This window comes from Labrus mixtus, chromosome 15, assembly GCF_963584025.1.
Source record: "Labrus mixtus chromosome 15, fLabMix1.1, whole genome shotgun sequence".
Classification (NCBI taxonomy): domain Eukaryota; kingdom Metazoa; phylum Chordata; class Actinopteri; order Labriformes; family Labridae; genus Labrus; species Labrus mixtus.
Genome location: NC_083626.1, coordinates 22,846,877 through 22,870,459, shown reverse-complemented (window position 1 = coordinate 22,870,459; position 23,583 = coordinate 22,846,877). Strand labels below are relative to the sequence as shown.

General features: G+C 41.0%; 2 protein-coding genes across 3 annotated transcripts in view; one reads left to right on the top strand and one right to left on the bottom strand.

The window, feature by feature from the left end:
• The window catches only part of LOC132989845 (PDZ domain-containing protein 4-like), a 21,949-nt gene extending 13,289 nt beyond the window's left edge, over positions 1 to 8,660 (bottom strand). Inside the window, exon 1 of one of the 2 annotated variants that reach the window (XM_061057745.1) lies at positions 5,986 to 8,660. In XM_061057745.1, the coding sequence (XP_060913728.1) occupies positions 5,986 to 6,045 (60 nt within the window). In that variant the 5' untranslated portion in view covers positions 6,046 to 8,660. The remainder of the gene's footprint in view (positions 1 to 5,985) is intronic. The other variant, XM_061057746.1, reaches the window with a different exon arrangement.
• Positions 8,661 to 18,390: 9,730 nt separating this feature from the next.
• On the top strand, positions 18,391 to 22,957 carry LOC132989922 (protein krueppel-like). The gene is made up of 4 exons (XM_061057865.1): positions 18,391 to 18,860; positions 19,329 to 19,416; positions 20,931 to 21,081; positions 21,216 to 22,957. The coding sequence occupies exons 1-4, from the start codon at positions 18,662 to 18,664 to the stop codon at positions 22,179 to 22,181; spliced, it is 1,404 nt and encodes a 467-aa protein (XP_060913848.1). The 5' UTR covers positions 18,391 to 18,661; the 3' UTR covers positions 22,182 to 22,957.
• Positions 22,958 to 23,583: the final 626 nt, after the last annotated feature.

Below are 23,583 nucleotides of genomic sequence, written 5' to 3'. Positions count from 1 at the left end.
TTGTGTTTAAAAAACAGAATTGGTATTCAGAAAAATAGTCGCAGCAGGGGGTGGGCGCTGGTGGATTCTGCAGCCGCAGAGGAGCTGAGGGTGGGGACGGGAGGTTGTGGGTAAGAGATGAAAGAGATGCAAAGAGTTCAAAGTGGAGAGAGAGAAAGCAAAGGAGGAGAGACACTGAGGGAGTGCACAGGGAGCAAGGAGGAAAGGAGGCGAGGAGAGGAAAGGAGGGGGTAATGATGCAAAAAAAAAAAGATGTAGAAAACAAGCTTTCAAGGAATGTATGTAAATAGAGAGTGAACCTATGTTGCTCTGGGTTCAGTACTTGTATGTAAAAACATGCACAATGGAGGCTCCTGGGAAATGGCTAAGTGGTGGATGCATAATTAGTTTTTATCTGAAAGCCCCTTAAAGAGCAAATGAATCTTGTGTGCTAATCGGTAGAGAAGGGAGAAAAAATGTTGAGGAGGTGATGTCTTACTTTACATTATACACATCGCCTACAGTGTGCAGAAAAATACACAATCCTAATCTTAATTTATTTTGAGGTCTTGCAGGGATTATTTTCCTCCCCCTAACTTGTATTTCCTTTTATTTTCACAATGTTTTTTTATGCAAAATCGTCTGCAACAATCCCCCCCCCCCACACAACATACTGAATTCCACTAGTTCGGTAATTGATTTTTCTCATCTCCCATGCTTTGAAAGGCCGGCGCAGTCGCCTCCTCAGAAAATCAATTAATCTGCAGAAGAGGTTGACCTGCTCAGGCTGTAACCTCTGATGTTTCATATCGCCGAGTTAATTTAAATAGACAAGCAGGGGAGAGGTAGGCCTATTATAAACTGATAACAGTGAGAAGATATTGATTTAAAAAGAGCTCAAGAATTCTTTGGAATGAAGGCGATGAAGCTAACAAGCCTCAGAGGGAGTATGGAGTGTATAAATATGCCTTTTGTCAATGCATTCATCTGTTAGGACAAAGGATGAATTATGAGTGTTTTCATAAGGGATGCTGGAAGAACACAGAGCAGGTCAGTAAAAAAGCAGCATGTCAAAGCCTGTAGGACCTTACAATAAATCCCCTACACCCTTTATATTCTGTCACCTGCGTTCTATTTAATGAGAGGGTCTGTCTCCATGCCTGAGAGGTCTGCAAGGACCCTGACAGACACAATGCACAGGAAACCTTGTTATGCACACTATAGCCTGCAGTCAAACCGAGGAAGCGGACACCGCTCTTACACGGAGAATAGCCGATCACCATAAAGGTAATTGGCAGTCTGTCTGGCTGTCCTGTTAATCAGCATCCACTGTTGATTTTCTGCAGCATAATAAATTAAGTTACAGCAAACACAGAACAGCCGTGTGACCCTTCATGCACAGGACATTTGGAGGTTAAAGTTGTCATGTGAGAGACAGTGGCAAAGAATAAAAGATGAAATGTGATGCCTCAGATAAAATATGACTTTGTATGGGTTTTTTTTTGTTGAGAAAATCTATATCAGTTTGAAAATAGATGATAAAAAAATAAGAAATTTAGCTGTTAAAATATAATTTTATGTACTAATGAGTAATTCAGATGATCTTATCTCTAAGTTTATTGAATGCTTATGGATGAAATCCGCAGCCCTACACAACATACCACCTAAAGGCGAACATAATATAGGCATATATAAATGTACAATTTGGTGCCAATACTCAATGTTTTTGATATACTCAATTGTGTTTTGAGTGTCTGCTGAAACCTCACATTATGTCATCTGGTGTTCCTTCTATTGCATAAACTAATATGTGTGGACCATATTTACAGTCTATGGTGTGGACCTATGTGGGTTTCTGTGTCATCCACAAATATCCCGCTAACGTCAGCCGGTCATTTGTTTGCATCGATTGTGATCTTTGCTTCTTGTGACCGTCAGCATGTTTCTCCGTGTCACTGTGAGCAAAAGCACATTATTTTGTTTAATGACGCCGGTTGCCATGGAAACAGCCTCCTGCTTTACTGTGAGAGAGGGAGAGAGAAAGAAGGGAGTGGCTGAAGGGGCTCAGGGGGGGCAGAGGTTTACCGTGTGTGGCTCTGTGTGTATCTGTGGGTCAGGCACTTAAATGTATGTAATGAATGTAATTTTCTTGTTTAAAATGGTTTATGGGCACGAAAGTCGACAACCGCTTCTGTATTTCATTAACGGAACAACTGTGTTTCCTTTTTACTTTAGGCTATAGGAGGCAGGATTGATCAAAAACATGCCAATGGGTGTGTACCAACCACCACAGTGTGCGGCGTATGTGCAGCAGAGGCCCGATGTATAATGCATGACTACTACTCCTTTGGCAAGAGAAGCAAGTGTTTTTATAAAGTCAAATTTAACAGCCGGATTTTCCAGTCTGGTGTGGCTGTTTAATGTAGTATTTATTGTTAAAAAAACAGTTACTCAGTAGGCTGCATCTAATTCAAAGGTGTAATTAGACATGTTAGTTAAAGGGAAAAAAAACAGCCCAAAGCTTTAAACCTCTAAAGCAAGAAGCCGTGAAATGTGCGCAGAAATGTAATTATGTTTCCTCTTTTCATGATGGGCTTTTTAATGCTTGGACACAGTGTACCTCCATCTTTCTCTTGGCATGATCTTGGGATTAATCAGCCATCTGCACAGCACAAGTCGTGTGTTTGTGATCATTACATGTAATAACCGAGATTGAATTTCAAGAAAAAAGCCCAGCATGAAGTCTGTGATTGCATTTTGCTTTTTACTTCATCTGAGGGAAACCATCTCTCTGGATCTTAGAAAAGCAAAATCCATTTGATTTTTTTCAGCAAGATTAAAAACCCATCTCTTTGATTTGGCTTTTAATCAGAGTAAACTTTGCTATTTTGATAGCATCTATAGAACTATATAACAGTGTTGGTTGCTTTGTTTGGGTGTTTCCTATTGCAATTTTTTTTAAATGTAAAATATTTATACTTTTAAAGATTTATTTTATTGTAATTGCATGATTTCTATCGGCTCCTGTTTCGTAAAGCTCTTATGTGCAGTATTACTTTTCAATACCTGGCTATATAAAGTTCCTTATCCTGTGCAATGCAATTCTTTAACACCAGGGGGCCATGTACAAACAAAGCCTGAGTGACCACACCCATCTGTTGCTGCAGGGGGTGCTGGAGTCCCGTCGACAGCGGCCGCAATGCTGGAAATGTTGTCTCAACCTAACTTTCAGTCAACCTAACTTTCAGTCAACCTAACGCCTGACTGAGAGCTGGAGCCAAGGCGGGTCTCAAGCCTCCTGACAAACAGCTACACTGCGCCCACCTGTCAATCAGGTCAGCTACACGCCTTAATGTGAATAACACTGAGTTATCAGAAATACTATCTTATCCTGTTTACTTTGGGTTTTCTTAAAGCTCTCAGGGTATTACTGACAATGTCAAGCCATTCCTTTTTTTACTCAGCTTGCTTCTATTATTTAACTTGTTTTGGTATTCCAGCTTATTTGCATTTAACCCTCAACACTTACATCTTATAATAAACTTTATGTTTTTAGATTTCACTTGTATTTGTCTTACACATACTGTTATTTTAGTAATTATTTCCTTCAGATTTTATAAAGTTCTATCTTATCTTATCCTGTCTTATCTTGTCTCCTTAGGCTGCACATTTCTTTAAAAAAAAAAATCCCTATATTGATAAAGTAACAATAACTATTATAACGTCTTATGCGGTGTAGTTTCACTGACTAAATATTCTCCTTGCGACGTGCTAGTCTGCCTCTCGAAGCCAAAATCCTGTGGCTCTGGTTCAGTTCTCCATCTGCAGTTTTTTCCCCTCTCTCTGATTCACGCTTCTCTGCTCAGCCAGCAACGTCTTTACAAGCCTCCCAGACCACAATATATGCAGACTTGCTGCTCCACCACCCCCGTACTACATGCTCTTGTCTCTAAAACCACCATTCATGTTGAGGCTTTGCATACAATACGTCGATTCCTCTGCATGCTTCAAATCCTAAAACATACCCACTACCATCACCACTCACTCAACGCCCCGCCCGCCTCTTAACCTCATGCAGGTGCTGAAAGTCTTTCTGGGATGACAGACTGCAGTGGACACAACCTTTGACCCCAATATTGCCAGATCAGTGGAAATTATTTGATTTCCACTTTCAAAGATGTTGACCTGCATGCGCCTCGTGTCATTACTGCCGACCCCTGTTAGATAAGGTCGTTGATTATGGAATGCAGTGGCCCCTGCTGCATGATCACCTGACTGCACACACATCAAGTCACTCTGAATTTTTTTTTTTTTTTTTTTTTAAGCTCTTCACCCAAGAGATTTGGGAAGTCGCTCAAATCTTTTCCAGTCACCTCTGCTCCAGGAAGGGCTCAAACCAATTACTTCTGATGTCTACAGGCAAGATAAAACGTCTAACTTTAGCTGTTTCATTTCCATTTTTTAACCGAATCATCCTCCCTAAATCATAACCATGCCTCCGTTTTGGACTCGGTTTGGTTTCTCTTTTGGCATCACCTCTGGCATCAGATGCAGCCATTTAACTGGCTCAAACACTGGATGCTTCAGGGACCCAGCTGAGGCGCCCAGTGCCACAGATACTAAAAGTGTTGCTCTGCTTACCCGTGGGTGCAGATTGTTCTTCATGCTTAGTAAGCGTGGGACTTTATTTTGGTCACTGCATGCATCATCGAGTCACCGAGCGAGCAGGAGCTTCCTCAGGCGCCTCATGGCCAGATGAGCTTACTCACATTCAGTCTGTGCTCCCAGTTGGCAGGTGTTGCTGAGGCTGTAACCGTGGCAACTCCTCTCTTCCTCCCATAACACTTTAGCCCGGCTTTAACAAGCCATCCATCCTGCTGCCTCTGAGGCTCTGCACCACTTCACTTTCTCAACCTTATCTCTCTATCTTATGTCATTGAGCTCCTCTCTGATCATAATCATCGTGATCACACTGAAGTGCCATTATCATAATTATCGGTATTATCATCACTGAATGGATTTTTCAATACAGAAATTAATAGCCTTGAATAAGATCTACAAAAACAATTTCCACTTGTTTCCTTTGGCTAATTTATATACATGAAATCTACACAAAAAATTTAGCTAAAGGGGAGATGTGACTCATGATGTAGAGCTTCCGTTAAATTAATCAGATGTGTGGTGTGCATTCACTCGTTTTAATTCACCTAATGGATTTAATGAGTTAATTAATGAACTGTCATTAGAAAGGTTTCATCATTTGGTGTACTGGCTGATATTTTGGTTGGCCATTATTAAAGGGCAGATGTGGACCTAGTACCAGTATAAATATAACGTTATTGAACGGTTTTAAAGAATGTATAATGCAGAAAAAACAATAATTAGGGTATTTAGAAATGTTTTTTTCATCATGAAGTTTGTCAAGCAGAGTGAACTTCTATTGCATAGCTTACATTACTGTTAGCACTGGCTTCAGCGAAAGTAGGAGACTGTCTCAGCTCAGCACTGCATTTGTTTGAAATTGAACATTTTAATTGCCATATAGAACATGTCTGTTTTCAGTTCAGCTCAAAAAATCTCCAAAGTATCAGAATCAGTTCTGAATTTGAAAAAAAGGGGCCCTTATGCTGATGATGTTTTGCTTTTACTCACTTATGAGTTATGTAATAATGCAATCCCTGATATTTCTGGCAATACAAAATTAACTTTGGTTAATATATGCAAATTAAATGTGTGACTCAGACGTGGTAGTAAGGGAGTTAATGTGTGAATGGATTGAAATAAAAAAGAGTGTGTAAACATGAAAGGTTGGGTTTGTTGCTGCTGAGAGAAGAAGGCCATTTTTTTTTTAACAACTCTGGAAGAATCCCTGTAATAAAAGGGGAAAGTTAAGACAGCATATGAATCAAAGCTTAAAGGAGGACACACAAAAAATGCTTTAACTTGAAGGCTGAAAGAAAAGAAAGAATAAAAGGCAAGAGAGAGGAGAGGAGACATGGTGCTCACCTGGAACATGACCCTGTATTGTTCCTCAGGCTTTTGAACCACGCACATGTTGCACCCCATTGTGACTTTGACTCGGCGCCGGACTGTGCAGGTCCAAAAAAAAAAACTGCCCCTGATAACCACTTCTCACACCAGGACTCTCTCTATCAGGGTCTTTGTCTGTGGCAGTGTGAGGAGAGCCCCACCCTCATTCACGGGGCTGTGGTACACTACACTTCACCACCTCAGAGTTGCACATCCATGCAAGACATGGACTCACAGCTTGTTTGGGTGTGTCCCTGTTCTCCTCTTCGTGTCCACGACTTTAGGTGTTATAATCCAGAGAAATGGTAAATCTGGAGATAGTTTTAGAGCTGCAGGATGTGTTGATTTTTGTCTCCATTGCAGGTAAAAAAATGTTGCTTGTTTAAGTTCATGTGCTTGTAGATCATCCAGTTCAGATGTAATCTTTCATATAGAAAACAGATTTTAAGAGTCCTGTTGTTTTGTGCTCATGTCATTAAATTGAAAAAGGTTATCGTTCTTGTTGCAGCTCGCTTTGTTTGTGCTTGAATGCTGAAACCTGCAGACTGGAGCAGGCTCTTTTCCCCAGCAGAACTCAATCAGAACTCCCCCTCGCTGTTCCTGAGTTTTTCCCCTCGCAGCACTAAAACCTACCAAACGTCTCTCTTTCAGCAACACTCTTTGAACAAAGTAGATACAAACAACGCTGCTTTCAAAGAACTTGCCTCAGTGCTTTCCTCACTCCCACACCGAGCTTCCCACTTACTCTGCTTTCCAGGATGGCTGCTGAGTGTGTCTGCAGAGATAACTTTTCCTCCTGACAGGACTCGCTTCCCCCTGCTGAGGTCCACCACTTAAAAATCAATGCATTGTTACAAAGGTATGTCCTGATTTGGTGCAAGGTGTTGCCTTCTACACTATTACCCAGGATCTTTAAGCTCTTGCTGTGCAGCTAAGATAAGGTGTATGTTTGGACAGCTCCAGCACATGCATCAAAACTGCACGATATACACACAAAAGCTGCCAAATTTCCTGTAAATGTCTGCAGTCATGTTTTTCTCCACCTCTTCAAGTCACTCTAGACGTGCAAAAAAACACATAGCAAAAGTATAAATTACAACAATTCTACATTACATAGATTGCATTGTGTTTATCCGCTGTGTTGTCAGATATTGTGACAAGTATTAGTCTATTGATTCTCTAAACTGCAGCAGACTCAGCACTCAGCAGACAGCTCAAGGCTGAGAGCAAATGACGGATTATAATTAAATTAGTGACCTCTCAAGCAGAGATCAGACATGACTCTATCCTGACTGTGTGGTGAAATCAATACCCAACCATCCCATGGATCATTTAAATTGTGTGCTTGCTGGATTCTTGGGAAATTAAGAATTTTTAACCCAAGTGGCATCAATGTTTGCCTTTAAAATGTTTAATGATTTCATGGTTTTTTTTTTTTAATCAAATTGTGGATATACTTTCTAACATCTCCCTGACACATTCTCACATGTGTCAATGCATTAATTTTCTTTGTCCAGCTCAGCCTATTGATACAGAACTCACACTATCTCAAAGATGAACCTGTGTCTGCATCCCTCGAGGGAAATCTGAATTAAAAGGATGACAAACTGTCAGTACAACGTTCTTCCTCAACTTCTCCCTTTACTCCAAGTATTATCATCTCGGTTAAACCTTCATCTCTAACCCTACAGTGAGAACTGCCAGCCCATGTGTAGCTTTCTAGGTCTTGTCTAAAAGGTCCATCGCCCTGTTTGCTGCCAGCGACAAGGTGTTAGAGCTGCTAATCCTCATTCAAAGGCTCCGCTACACCTGTATCCTTTCCAGAGGCGGTGTAATCCCAAACTCTGGCTCCTGACACAAACCCCACACTCACACTCTCACACACTCACACACACACACTGTACTCACGGGTATATATTTGCACACAAGCATGCAGGAAAGCTATCTGAACTCGGGAAAAGACCAACTGATAGTCAAACTCTGGAGAGCAGGCGCTAATCTGGCTACAGCGAGGTGTCAGACGTGCTCAGCAGGCAGGTGTGCACCAGCTGATCCCCCTTCTCTCCCCCTCCACCTCCAGCCCACTTTACACCTCTATCTACCTGTGTATCACTCCTACATGGTTATTCTGCAATGCTCATCCCCTTCCTCCCATGCTTTCAGAATAAAACGTGGTATGAAATGACAAAATATTATCAAAAGCCTATATTCTTTTTTAAGCATTGAGTAAAAAGATTAGGTCCTCATGTTGGGGAAATACGCCTGCAAAAGTTAGTCCATCTTCTTTCTGCGGCAGGGAAATGTGAAAGTAGCACTCAGTAAATCCATTTTAATCCTCCTTTTATCCTCTGGTCATTCTTTTTCTGAAATATCCACAGGAGAGCATTTGTGCTTGAGAAAAAGAAATAAAGACCATGCTGAGTATTCCAGGTGGTTTGTGAAGTGAGCACAGTGCAGCGCTCAGCTCGGGTCAGAGAGAAATCACCATCAGCAGCCGCACAAGAAGAGAGAAATCACTAATGGCTGATTGGAGGATACTTCTTGGCTTCTCCCCCCCTTGGGCGTGACGGTAAATGCACTCCCCCACTGCAGTAGGGGGGAACACAAAAGGCGGCTGTTCCCCAGCGGTGGAGGAGCCTGCTGATCTGCACTACTACTATAGACAGATTTCACACTGTATGATTCCTCTTTCTCGCTCTCTCTCTAACCCACCTTCTTCCTCTCCTTTTCAGGGCTGGGCTGCTGCTCTCTTTTCCAATCCCCCATAATTTTAACCCACACCTCATTTGCTACCCTCTCCCTCCTTCGTACTTTCTCCTCTCCCCTGCCTCTCTCTCTCTCTCTACTTGTCTGCAGGCAAGAGAGCAAGCCCTGGAAAGCTTATTCATACTGTTTGGGCAGGACAGAGTAAGATAACCAGCACAGCAACACAAAAGTGAATAAAATATCAAGGTATCCATGCACTTGCAGACAAGTAGGGAATTTGTTCATTCGTTGTATGGCATGTGAGCAATTCTGTGACACCTTGAGTTGTTATGAGCTGGTATAAAAGAAAAGGATGATTGCACTTTTCATATAAAAAAGCTCAAAGCAGGTAGAGAGCTGGTGACTGGTTCTGCATTCAGATGAGGTTCTGTTCTGCCACAAGGAAGGAGGGAAAAAAAACACAGGGGAAAAGGAGGGAAAGCAAGTAAATAACAGGTGTGACAGGATGAATTGAAAGATATGGAGGACAGCCAAAAGAGAAAATGCAAATGACTGTGTGGGAGAGTAAGTGGAGGAGCGTAGATGGGGTGGAACAATGGATTTCTGCGGTAATCAAAATGACCTCCTGAAGCAGGGTACAGCCGAGGCATATGGAGACATTTCATTTTAAGTGTCTGCTCAGACGGGAGATATTTGTGTGTAAAATTAATCTCTCCTGTTGAAACTCTAGACATAATCAGTACACCACTCCTGGCTAATTTCCAATTTAAAAATGGCTTTACCCGCACACTTATATCTGGGCAGAACTGAGAAATTAAGTTGTCCACTGGGTAAAGGATTAGAATTAGATTTGCTGTTACCTACAAAATGGTAGGAAATCTGTTATGGAACCTCACACTGGGGTGACCGTTTAATGAAAAGTCCTGAAAATTTTGCATTAATAAATTCAGACAAAAATGTCTGTAATTCCCCAAAATAATCCTTCCTTATTCCCCTTAAAATGTCCATAACAATTAATGAAAAAGTCCATGTAAATTCACAATATTCCAGGAAATATCTAAAGAAAATAAAATGTCCTTAATCCTCAAGCACTTCATCTGAAATTTCAAATAAATTTCCATAAAAATGTCCCAAAAAACATTTCTGACAAAAGTTTCTGAAAGTTCTCTAAATTTCCCTGAAAATTTCCGAAAAGTCCCTGAAAATTGTCATTTCCCAAATTAAATTCCTGGAATTTCTGATGAATGTTTCAGCAAATTTCCCAGAAAATGTCCAAAACAATCCCTAAAAACAAAAAATTCCCCTAAAATCATGAAATGATGAAATTTTAATTGAGAGACAGAGTAAGAAATTAGTTCTAACTTGGTTTACAACCATATTACAATAATAATAATAATAATAATAATAATAATAATAATTAATAGAACATACATAAAAGACTAAACATTATGTATTTAATTTTTCAAAAAACTAAAATACAATTTCCCTTTGCAAAGGCACTTGTTTATCTGTTACTTTCTCTCTCTTCTCTCTATTTTCCACTCCCCCGTCAGGCATTATTGGCTATAAGCTAGTCTGAAACAGGATTTCATGGTCGCTGTGTCTGGTTCAACAGGCTTATTACACATTTTAGCCCCTCTCTGAATGCTGCAAAGCCTCTAACATTGAATACATCCCACTCAGTCAACAGTTACTCACACAAACACACACACACACACACGCTTGCTTTTCTTGTTTCATGTCGCTCCCTTGCATCACTCAGTCCCAATCTGTTCGGGTTAGATCTTCATCTCAACACAAAAAGGTCATTGTGTTATGCGGGGAAACTCTGAAATATCAACTGCTCCTCAAAGACAGAAAGGAAGTAGAGATCATACATTTAGCCAGACAGATCCGCCGTGTACAGCTCATGTCATGATCTGTTCCCAGTTTAAATACCAGCGCCTGTCATCTCATATTACCCAACTCTTATTCCTGCTCTTCTTCCACTCCTACCTGAACAAAGGGCAGGCAGCCTAGAGTATTTCACCCTATTATTTCTCCACTGAACTTTACCCTCTACCCCTTTAGTCTGACACTAGTTTCCCACCCACAGATCTGAAATTTGTAGTAATAGCTTCAAATGGCAGAAAAAAAGATGAAATACATTCACGTTTGAGTGTTCCTGTAATATTCCACAAGTAATTCGCCACCTTCTGCAAGTCGTGCATCACCAAAATGCAAAAGGGAAGACTTGTGAGCGTCTGTCCTCTAGAAATGTTAATAGAAAATATTATGCATACATGAGCACAAAAGAAAAGGTAGCAAGAGCCGCATTTGACACTCAGAGCACTCAGCAAGAGAAGTTTTAAGGGGAGTAAAATGGGAAAAAGGAGATGTAAAGGAGCTGGAGAGGGGGTGAAAAGGAAGGAGATTAAAGCAAAGTATGTCAAAAGAAAAGGAAAAAGGATCTCTCTTTCCAGCAAAGACCTTCTTTTCTTCAGAGACAGGCAGAGGGCATGGAGGCACACGGCTGATGGCAGTAAAGCAATGGACTACAGGCAGAATTTTAACAGTGTTCTCATTATTTATTTACTACTCCATGCAAAAGACTCGCAGCATAACGGCTGGTGAAAGAACCATATCTCGTGTTTATGTTTGCATATATATGTGTGTGCGTGCGTGCGTGCATGCATAAAACGTGACTGCCATATCACAATAAGGCTCTGACTGACAGGTATTAGAAAAATAGACCCCTTGCAGCAGCTTCATTCTCATTCTGGAAAAGTCTTTGAGTGTGTGAAAGCCATTTCACAGAGGAAACGAAGAAGCCCAGCTCCCTCAAAGCAGGGCACTGAAAGCATGAGATGAGGACTTAGATAGTCTGAGGAGAGACCGTTAAATGAAAGAATGGAAGAAAGGAAAAGAGGGGGCTTAACAAAAGGGCATCGATAAGGGTCTGTTATCATATTTGTGGAGGAACTTTGGTCAGTGGCTGGAGGATGGACTTGTTAATGAAGTGCTGAGAGAAATAGACTCATGACAAATCAACAAGATTCACAATGGGAGGATAAATGCACTATTCTGCTATGTGGTAATTTTTTTTGCAAAAATTGTAAGTAAAATGTAATTGTTGTTGCTACTGATTACAAATAAACAACAAATGGTGTCCCACAGGGATCAATGTAAGGCCCACTGCCATTCATTCTAAACAAATATAATTTTGCTTTCATCTGATCATATATATTACTTTTTTTTAAACGTTTTTTATGTATCAGCTGGTACAAAACAATTGCCCCAAGAGGGATTATAAAGTTGTTTGAATTGACCCCTTTCTGAATAAATGATGCTTACTTATATGAGAAAGTAGAAATATTTCAGGAAATACTTGTAAATACTGTAAGAATCATGTTTAAAAGAGATTTCCAGCATTAAAGAGGTTGTGAACCACCATGTAAATAAAAAAGATCTATTTTTTTAAGGGGGGTGTGGGGGTGTTTAAGTCAGACAGAGACAAGCAGAGTCACTTGAGAGTTGTTGAGCAGCGCACGGAATTGAATGAAGTGTCTATCATAAGAGGCTGACTCGCAAGGGGGACATGTAAGTCCTCTTACACAAATTAATGGCTTTTCATGGTTGTCGAGAAGAGGAGGGGTGTTATTCCCTTATGTCAACCCATCACTGGCCTCAAATCTTCACTCATCACAGCTCTATGCCCACTATTCCCAATTCTCATCTGGCGCCGCTATCGTGTCACAACAGACTTTACACAGAGCAGGGACGTGGCAGAAAGAGGAGCAGGGGGACTTAAGTGGACATCATTTAAAGGAGGGCGCGAGGGAGGCAAGGGATTGAGGAAAGGAGACAGTTTGAAAACAGAAGGAGCCCAATTGAGATGAGAAACAATCGAGATTTGATAGAAGAAAACACAGTACATGGGCGTTGATCCTAATTTTCCAAAGGGAAAGGTGATTAGCATGGCAACACAGGGGAGGACGAAGGCTTAGAGTGGCCTAATTAATTTGAGAGCTAATACAGAGACAATATGGAGTCTTCATCTCATGTATCCTCATCGTATATATCTGGATGTGTGCTCAAACCATGTCTCTATCTGTACATCAAAATAGCACGGATAGCAATCTAATGTTGCATAATAAAGAAGGTTGGATGGCAGGATGCAACAAGGCTATCAGATTTCAAAATTGTGAACCTGCAGGCGGTGTGATGACCCCCCCCCCCCCCCCCCCCCGAGATTCTAGATTATTCCCAGGCAGTTTTCCTCCAAGTCTACCGATCAATAAAGACTATATCATTCAGCCAGCAATATATTTAATGATCGATCAGAACATCTTTCACCTAGACTTGCCCACAGGGAGACATGTGCATGGACACATGTGCACACCTTGATACATTATGAGGAGAGAACGTGCAAAATCCCATTAAATCCACTCCATTCGTCTGTCTTCGCCTTCAGTGATCTCACCTAATACGTTCCCCAATGACTGTCCGCTAGTCTAAGTGCCGGATTTTATAGCCAGAAGCTTTGCTATTATCCTGTTCTATGTTTTGCAGACAGCTGAGCTTACATTTTTCTGACATAAAAGCAAATTATAATACCCTTCATGTAGCTTGTTTTTTAGATGCAACCTCTGCAATAAAACGTTGAAATATAAATTATGTTTTCTATCGGCGCACAAAGCGTTGCTCGGCTACTTTCAGACAAGTTCTGCCTCGCTCTCCCTCTCAGCTTGAGCATACAATAAACAAAACTTATCCCACCCAGGTGTTTTAAGACATCTGTTAGCTGTGGCTCTCCTCCTCCCACACACTCCTACTTATTTGCCCCCAGGCTACGCCAAATCAATATATCATTAGCTAGTCTCTCCCTCTCTACTCACTCACCCCCCCATGTGTTCCATACAGAAAAACCCTTTCCTCCCTCCCACCTACTCCACTCTTACTCCATCTTCCCCTCGCATTTCACACTATTTCATGCTGTTTTGTCTCCCTTTACCTTGCCTCTCATCTTCACCCCCTTTGGCCTCTACCTCCACACACCCCAGCTCCAGCTCTGCCTCCCTCCTTTGAGTGGTTCTCTGTGGAGTTCAAAATCGAGAAGGGTGCGGGGAGTTCAAGGTGAATGAGGCATGAATTTTAGTCATATGAAGTAGAGATGGAGATGGAGGGTGAGGGCAGGCGTGGCAGAAATATGGAGGCAATGCAAGAGGGAGATGGGGAGCATGAGGGGGAGGGGCGACTCACTGACTGGCTGGCTGGGTTTCTGTGAGGGTGAAATGAATGTGTAATTGCGTTGTAGTGGCTTAACCCTTCGCCAGACAACTGAGTGATGGCAGGCACAACAGCCATGACAATCCCCCGTAGGAGTGGGTTGCTGAGCTGTCGGGTAAACAGAGAAGGTTGTCAGTATCGGTCTAAAGTCAACAAAAACCCCAGCAGGTAGCAACACGCCCGTACTCTTGGGAAAAAGTGTCAATCGTGGCAAATGATAGCAGTAAGAAATAGAGCTTGATTTTTAAAGCCTCTTTTAAAACAAGATTTAACAATATGCCTTAACTGGATAATTAGAGGGCGACATATCAACAGACCCACAAACTCAAGGCCAGTGTATGACTCAAACTGTATCGTATATTTTTGAACCGCATAGTACTATATCACATTGAATAGTACAGCACAATATCATATCGAATTGTATCACGTTGTATCGTATCATGTCGTGTCGCATCATGTCGTATATCCAGTTGTACACCCAGCATTCAATATTAAGATATTAAAATCTAATATTAAGGAATTCAAGTCAATGTTAGGTAAAACAAAGAGGACATACTCTGTAAAGACCAAACAGAGAGGATACAGATAAGAAATGAAAGACAAGGAAGGAAAAAGGGAAATTTAAATAAAAAATATTTGGGAATTATTTACATATAACATCAATAGCTAAAAAGTTGTTAAATTATAACAACAAAACAACAAAAATATAACATAAAAAAAGTCTAAAAATAATGTTTTTTCCAAAAAGTGATTTAAAAGATGTCAACACATTTTGCAAGCCTGTGTTTCTTGAGGGGGTCGCTCCAAAGCCGAGGCCCTGACGGCAAAAGCATGGTCAGCTGATGATCGTACGCCTGTCAGAAAAAAGCTTTTCATTAGCATTCATTCTTGTTTTTGGATCGCTGTAATATCAAGTGTAAAGAACGTAAAACACTATGCGGTGCGTAGGACTCCATAGAGACTTGGGTATGAATATAGCAACAGATTGCCTCCTCTCTTATCCCAAAACAGGCCACCCATTCATTCCCATCCCATCATGCCCTATGTTCTTTCAATCTTTCCTCAATCTCCTCTTTTTCTCCCTCCCCCCCTCCTTATTCACCTCTCTTGGAACGACACGAGGAGGGGTGAAGAAGAGGGTAATTAAAACGGGGTTGCTGTGCAGTGAAATGAGACGTCCCTCCTCCCTATAAGAGGAAAATATGAATGGAATAAGAAACATGTTGAGTGTTTTGTCACGCTGCAGATAAAAGATAAATAATATTGATTCAGATGTTTTCATCACATTTGTCATTCACAGGGGGAAAAAAAGAGACTTCGATGACCCCACTATCTCTCTCTATCTCGCCCTTTCTCTCACACACACACACACTAGCAACAAAGCAGCAGCGCACAGCTTTGATGGATGTGTATAGCTCTGGGGAAACTAATGAAACATGGGAGAAGAAAAGAGGACTGAGATCCTAGTTACTGTACCATGTATGGAGACTGCAGAGGGAGGCATTGGCAAGACCACGGAGGGTGCAGATGGAGGAGTCACCTTGAGGGAGGGGAGAGAAAGGAGGGAGGAGAGTGACACAGTGGCAATGCCAATTTATTTCTTTTCAGGTCAGAAGCTTGAAGAAATTGAGAAAAAAAAAAAAAAAAACACTTGATGAACCTGTCCTGCAGTATGAGTATGGAATCTGTGAATAGACAAAAAGGTTATAACAATAAGAGAAAATCCTATCATGCTGAGATAAATGTTACAGGTGTCAGCTACTGTTTGTGCTCATGTCTTTGTGACCAAACACTGAGAGTCTGTTCAGTGGTGACTAAACAGTCGAGGACTCTGGTCTTATCTCAACGGACGTGTGGGCGGAAATGAAATAATATTGATTTAAAGTCCCAGACACGGCTTTATAGATTGATTCTTCACACCAGAATGTGAGTGCACTCCATGGGAAGAAGGAGCAGCATTTGTTCACAACAGTGCTGTTCTCAGGCTCACCATGGGTTTGTGTTTATCTCAGTGACAATTTAGAGTCCGATCTCAGCGCTGAGATAGACATTTTAAAAGACTCAAACAGGTGAATGAAGCATTCGGGGAGGATTCATCGTCAATTTCTTGAGTGAAACTATATTAACTTTGGCATGAATTTTAAGTATGTCTTTTAAAAATAGTGTCATTGTTGATGTTTTTATTGTTTTTCAAAAAGGAAACCAATTTTCTGTTTTAAACAACAGTGACCTCTGTTGGTGGAGTACTGACACAGACACAAGGAATAGGCCTTGTAACATTCTATATTTTTGTTATTGTCAACAAATCCAACGGGGGAAAAAAGTACACTAACCTAAAGATATCTGTGTGGCCAAAGCCTGATTAATCTTATTATGCTCCACAGATTTTCTGAAAACACACCCATGAGTAAGAAAGGCGGTGACATTCAATAATTAATATGAACATGGGCAAGGTAGGGACAAAACTGTGGATGAAAGTACCTTTTGCTTGGCTAAGAACTTTTGAAGCCTTTAGAAAATATAGATCCAGAGTTTTAAAAGACCTACACCAACAATAGAAACAACAAATTTTGGAACTGAAAGGTTCAGACATTGTGAGAGCCAGGAAGTAAGAAGACATGTTTTAACAGGACTTTTTTTATTTTACCATGACGATGAAAATCTGGTTAAAACACATATTTTTAAATGCACATTTTGTTTGGGTTATTATCTTTTTTTTTTAGGGAGACCTGGCAAAATAGCATACCGTTACAAAGTAACAAGACCGAGGCTATAATGGGCTACAAGACAGCAGAGGAGGTATGAACATATCCTCATTACTGCCTCGGTGTGGTTTGGTATAATTCACAAGACAGAGACCATTACAGCTGAGGGAGTATTAGGAATGTGTCTGCAGAGAAAATCCTCTAATGCTGAAACGTTTGTTGTTTTAAAATGCCCTTGACTATATATTCTGGAAGATGTACGAGGTGTGCTACACTAAGCCTATTGTTTGTAAATACTTCTGAGGGACATAAAACTATAGTTTAAAAAAGGTGTATGTGAGTTCTGATGTATAGCCTCCGTCTATTAACACTGATTTTGGTAGATTTGTGTGTAGGCCTATAGTAGCTGTTAGTACGTATTTTCATGGATTCATTCATCTTGATAATTTTGTGGACATATCTTTAAATTGTGTCAACCATCTCACAGTAATTCTACTTTTGGGTGTCTGAAGCTGTAACCTTATATGGGTGAAGCACCTAAGTAGTAGCAGATCTATAAATGGGTAGGAGCCAACTATATGTTGTCAGCAACTGTTTGCTAGACAGAGAGTCTACATCTGATACGTATATAAATCAGTGTCATGTCATCTTTATTGTTTTATAGTGATGTACCCAAATGGAAAGGAATTTGTGGGCTGTACCTTCTAGCAGAATATAAGCAAGAAGAAGATTTTGCCATTGTGCCATTTTGCCCATGATGGTCACTTTGCCTATGATTGTCAATGATTGTGAGATCTTGGTCAGCATGGGTCAGCGATGGTCCGCACTTTGTCAGCCATGTGTGTTGTGTTTCTGTGTTGTCTGACCATGGCTGAATAAATCTAAGATGATCCACAGTCTGTTTCACGTTTTCATAATTGTCCATCTACTACAGAAATAACCCCCACCTAACAGTAGCCTATACATTTCGATCAGTTAGTCTGTTTTGTGTGTGTTTTTCTTCTACTTTCTAAGGAAGTAAAGACTGAATTGTCAGATTTGTTTCATGTTGGCATGATATTCATTCGTTGATTGTAATTGGACAGACCATCCAGACATTTATTGTTTGCTTTTTGAGTAAGGGGGGCAGGCAAAACAAGATGTATTGTCATCATGCCCTATGTTCTTTCAATCTTTCCTCAATCTCCTCTTTTTTTTCCCTCCCCCCTCCTTTTTCACCTCTCTTGGAACGACACGAGGAGGGGTGAAGAAGAGGGTAATTAAAACGGGGTTGCTGTGCAGTGAAATGAGACGTACCTCCTCCTCATAAGAGGAAAATATGAATGGAATAAGAATAAGAAATGAATATCAAGACTTCAGTTTTGACAGAACACAAACTATACCTGCTTCAACATGTTAATTGCTGTAAAATTGTTATTTTTGTTATGCACCGACCTTTCAGCAGACATTTAAACATGCATCTTTTTCTGTTTTTATTGACGAGATGTGTCCGAATAAGTTTCTTTTTTTTTTTTAGTAAGACTGAGTTACACAATTCAAGCTGTTAACAAAAAGAGTTCTCCGTGTATGCATGATAGATTGTACCTGGACTTATTCCGTTTCTTGAATGATGGACCTTTGCCGTTATCGAGGTCACAAACTACCGAGGGTAACTGAATTGAGTGTAACACCGGCCAGCAGGGGCCCTCAGTGCACCGTGTGATCACTGTGCCAGAGGGAGACAACGAAAACACAACAAACTCATCCGCTCTGTTTTGTTCCAGTGACTTACGTCTACCAATCTTCAACCGAAGAGTAAACAACAACGTAGCCTGCAGCCTACATTTTATTGTTTCTGTTTTAAGCGATTGGTGGCTCGGATGCGTGCGCGTCTTGGCAACGGAAGTCGTTCTTTGTTTTTGTCGGTTAACTTCCTTTCCCGAAAGCTAAACACCGAAACTCATTTAAAGTAAAAAAAATAAAAAAAAATAAAAATGTCGGCGTGTTGCGTGTCCGGCTGTAAAAACCGACAATCTTCAACCAGCAAACTTAAATTTTACAGGATTCCGTCTGGATATCGGACGTTTCAGGCCAACCGGAGGACGTTGTGGCTGAAAGCGATCCAACAAGTGAACGGCGGCGTCGAGGGACTCAAAGGAAACGTTCGTGTGTGTGGCGCTCATTTCATATCAGGTAATGATCAATCAATCAATCAATCAACTTTTATTTGTATAGCGTCAACTCATAACAAGTGTTATCTCGAGACACTTTACAAGAAGCAGGTAAAATACCTTACTCTTTGTCTGTTAACATGACAAAAAAGCAGGTAAAAAGACCTTACTTATTGCTATATTACAAAGATCCGGCCTATCCATCATGAGCACTTTAGCAAAGCAGCAAAAGTTACAGTGGTAAGAAAAAACTGTCTTATTAAAAGTCAGAAATCTTCGGCCGGATCCCCGGCTCATGACGAAACAGTCTTCACAGGCCTAGACTGCGCCGGGCTTGGAAAGGGATAGGGGGAGAGATGGGATAAGATGCAGGAAGAGGGATAGGGAGCAGGGGGGGGGGGGGGTAGACCACCTATGATGAATGATATAACAGCTGAGTTTGAACTAAACATTTTCCTTCTGTTTTATTTTTTATTTATTTTTTTAACAGGAGAATCGTCCATGGATTACGATAGTCCTGACTTTGTGCCTTCTGTGTTTACATGCACTAAACAAATCCCGAAAAAGAAAACTAAAAGGTAAGTTAATTATTCCTATCAAGAGAGCTGCAGGTTAGTAAGCAGTAAACTGTGGGGAAACTATTCTTATTTTTTATCATTTTGTTTTGCCCTTGTGTTGTGAAGGAGATATAGTACTTTTGAAATGTTGCTGTAGAGAATTATTTCACAATTTTGGAAATGTCACAAAGTCAGAAATTGACATTTTGCAGATGCAGTTTTCGTGATTGTATGTTGCATCTTTATTTCTCTTAAGTGCAGTGGCGGTTCTAGGCGGCTCTTTAACTGAGGGGGGGCAAACTGGGGCCGGTTGTTTTGTCACAGAGGGGAACATTAAACCCAGGTGAAAAATAGACAAAGATGATCACATTAAAAAAAAAAAAAGTATATATTATGCTAAATAATAGCACACATCATTAAATACCATGGGACAGTTGAGACCTCAACTAAAACCCTTTTCACACACACGGATATCTCCTGAAAAACTCCGGAGATTTCCAGGAGGAGCTGTATGTGTGAACGCAAAACAGCCAAATTTTTTTACTCCGATATTACCCGGAGTTTATCCGGCCAGACCCCTAGTATTTTTTTTCCCGCAGATAATCCGGAGGAGCTGATGTCTGAACGCGGCCGAATACACTTCGGATATTTTCAATTTGAGCCAATAGGAAGAGAATGACGTTTATATACAGTGACCGGCTAAAGTGTCTGCCCGCGACCTCTACGATCTCCGTGCACGTCATTAAACGTCTGCATTATGTTTTCTGTTCGTCAGTATGTTCTTCTCCTCTCTTTTGTGGATGTTGTCATTCCATTGGATTACACATAGCATTGACATAAAGGCAAATATTCTCATTATAGCGTCGTGTAGCGGACTCTGTTGCTTCGGCCGCTACTTCCGCGTTGTTTATTTACGTCACGTCTTACGTCGGGAAAATCCCCCGCGACCCCCCTCCCCTCTGACAGGGAAAGTCCCCCGCTGTGAGGAGCATATGTGAACGACTAGGTCGGGAGAATCTCCGGAGAAGTCCTCCTGTAAATATCTAGATATTATCCGGAGTGCACATGTGAAAACGGCTTAATACTGTTTATGTGTTATTAGGGGGGGTTCTTCCTTTTGGAGGGGTGGCCACAGGGGGGGGGGTCCAAGCTCAGTGGTACTGGCCCCTGTTGGCCCCTGCCTAGAACCGCCCATGCTTAAGTGGCCTCTTTAGTAATTCCTGGTGCATTTTGTAGGACTTTTAAGTCAATTATATACCAACTTTATATCTGGCCTGTGAGGTATAATTCAAGATTCTCTACAAGAAAACGTGTTCTGTTTACAGGCTGTGCATACGTCTCAACATTGCATTTGTTAAACATTAGGTCTGTAAAGTTATCTGTTAAAAAGGAATTTTTGCAGTCTCATTGCACTCATCTGTCTCTGACATATTAAGTTTGTACATCTAATTTTTTGCTTTGAATATTATATATATATAAGTGGCACATTTGATTGTGAATTCAGTTCATTTTGTTTCCTGTCCTCTTATTCAAAGGTTTACGGGTAGTAGAAAAAGGAGGCGCCGGTCAGCCCCCGCGGTCACAGAAGACACAACAACTCAACCAGGAGCTGATACTCCAGCAGACCTCCAGTCCACTGATTTGTTTGAAAAAACACAGACACTGCCATCTCCATCAGTGCTAAAGGTACTAGTTCCTTTTCTGATTTGTCTTTGCTTTTGAGAAACATGAAATTGTTGCATTTGTATTTGCGTCATTCTTTTGTTTTGAAGGCTCGACAGTTTACCTAGAATGTGGGCTCGTGTGTGTATTTTTCCTAGGAAGAAGAAACATTCACCAACGAGTCAGAGAATGAAATGGAAACTGAAACAGTGGAACCTCAAGCACCACCCTGCCCAAATAAGACATCGCCGTCATTGAGAGAACCAACAGGGGTCCCAGAACTGGGCGAAAAGATTCTCACTGTGATCCTCCGTCGTGTTTTCACTCCAGCTCGGGGGTATCAGTGTGAGCTGTGCCAGCAGACTTTCACCAACGTCTCCGAGCTTTTAAAACACGGACGGCTTCATGCAGACGGAAAGTCCCTCAGCGATGAAAGTTGTGAAGAGCTCGTCACAAATCAAGCAGATTTCGCTGAGCACCAGCCAGTACCGGAACCTTCTTTTCCGTGCAACATGTGCGAGCGGTCTTTCACTACAACTCATCACCTGAAGCGTCACAAACTGCTGCATGTCAAAGATGGCAGGAAGTGCCCTATTTGTGGGGTTCTCTTCTGTCAGCTCCATAACCACGTTTTATTCCTGCCACAGATCGAGTCTGTTACAGAGATCGAAGAGGAGTCCTCCGTCACTGAGCCGGTGAACAGTCGGCGGGAGCGCCGAAAGCCAAAGCAGATAACTCACCGAGATGATGGTCCTCGAAGCACCGTAACTGTAACCCCCTCGCAAACAACTTCTCAACCGATTGTATCTCATTCCCACAAAAAAACTTTTAAGACCCTTAAACCTCTTCCTCCACCTTCACACACAAGGGTCTTATCAGAAATGCCTCTACCTGTGTTGAAAAAACCATATCTGGTACCTGAGAACCCAGAGACTTTGTCTGTGTTTAAGAAACCCTACTCCCCTCCGGCCTTCAGCCAGTCCAGTCTCCCCCGAGATATAGAACTCCCGCCCTCACTACAGATGTTTTCACCAAAGCTTCTCACCTCGTCTTTCCTTAAGGTGACACGGAATTATGAATATCTTTTAAGCAAACCGAGAGGTGTTAAGAAGGAGAAGGAGTAGGATGAAGGTAAAGTGCTGCTGATTTCTGCATTGAGCCAGACGAAGAGAATAGATGGATACTCTGATGGTGCTCCGATCGTAACAGAGAAGGAAAGTTTGTCACTTTTAAAATGAAACGGTGACTGGAGTCTTTGTTTGGCTGCAGTTAACCCCTCAGCTATCACACCGGACGTGTCGTGCAACGATGTAGGGCTACAGCCAAAATCATAGTTTGAAAGAAAAGTCAATTAATAGCTCAGCTCTACTTTATTAAGATTTCACTCCGACTAACCCAGAAGCTTCTAACACATGAGTGCGTTTAGTTGATACTTCAGCTTTAAATAAAATACTCATTATACTACCAATGTGTCACACTATTTGCTGTTCTTTGGGATGGAGATGCCTGGAGAATTTGTGTTACAATGATTAATGTGTACTGTGAATGTTATTCCTGTTTTCTTTGTCAGTGTATGTCTGGTTCCGAACATTTTTGTATTTTAACCTCAGTGCCTTCAATCATAATGCTGCTTAAAATAAGAGATGTGTGTTTGGGATGCTGTCGTAAAGATGTTTTTTTTTTTGTTTTTTTTTTAATTGTGATTGTTAGAAGATGAATAATGTTTTGTGAGTACAAAAAAGCTACAGTTTAAAAGACCTGACTTTTAAAACTTTGCAATGCTTAAACTGCATTCATCCCATCTACCTCAGCCGTCCTGAAGTCAGACATTGCGTGTTTGTTTGTGTTGTTCAATTCTTTTGTTTCCTCTCCTTTTTTAATAAAGAAATGCTCTAATCCACTCAGTATCTCAGTACAATCCTGAGTTGGATCGTGTGGTCTTAAACCTGACGCGTCAGAAATCAGGGCGGTGTATCGAGGGAAAAAACTACCTGTCTGAGATCTTTAATGTCAGACAGAACCTAACCTTCTGAACAGACGTTGAGCGAGACACTATTCCCTCCCTGCTGCAGAGCTGCTGTTCTGTATCTGATACTCACCCTTTAAACATCGTGATGGGAGACAAGTCGAACATTTTCTATCATAGTAACATCACTGTGTGAATGTGTAGAATCAAAACACCATCTCCGAAGTTGCATGCAAAACAAATTAACATTTAAACATTTAAGCTATAATCAGCTCTTATCATCTCTGCCACTGATGTGTATGGATGACAACTTCATAATAGCATAAGAGCATCCTTTATTGATCCTCAGTGGGGAAATTGAAGTGTTGCAGCAGTGAAAGACAAGAATAACAAGAATAAAATAACAATAGATGGGAATAAATTAAAGATAAAGGTACAATGTATTTACAACTATTATTCGCAAGTATTAAGTAAACTACACACCAATTAAGATCTTAACTTTACATTCAAAACTATACAGGACACTCAGACATATAAGTGGCAAGTTTTAGTTAAAGTCA

Excerpts from the sequence above, each read along its gene's own strand:
- LOC132989922 (XM_061057865.1), top strand. The coding sequence starts at position 18,662 with ATGTCGGCGTGTTGCGTGTCCGGCTGTAAAAACCGACAATCTTCAACC. Across the intron at positions 18,861-19,328 it reads TGGCGCTCATTTCATATCAG|GAGAATCGTCCATGGATTAC; the intron begins GTAATGATCAAT and ends TTTTTTTAACAG. Across the intron at positions 19,417-20,930 it reads CCGAAAAAGAAAACTAAAAG|GTTTACGGGTAGTAGAAAAA; the intron begins GTAAGTTAATTA and ends TCTTATTCAAAG.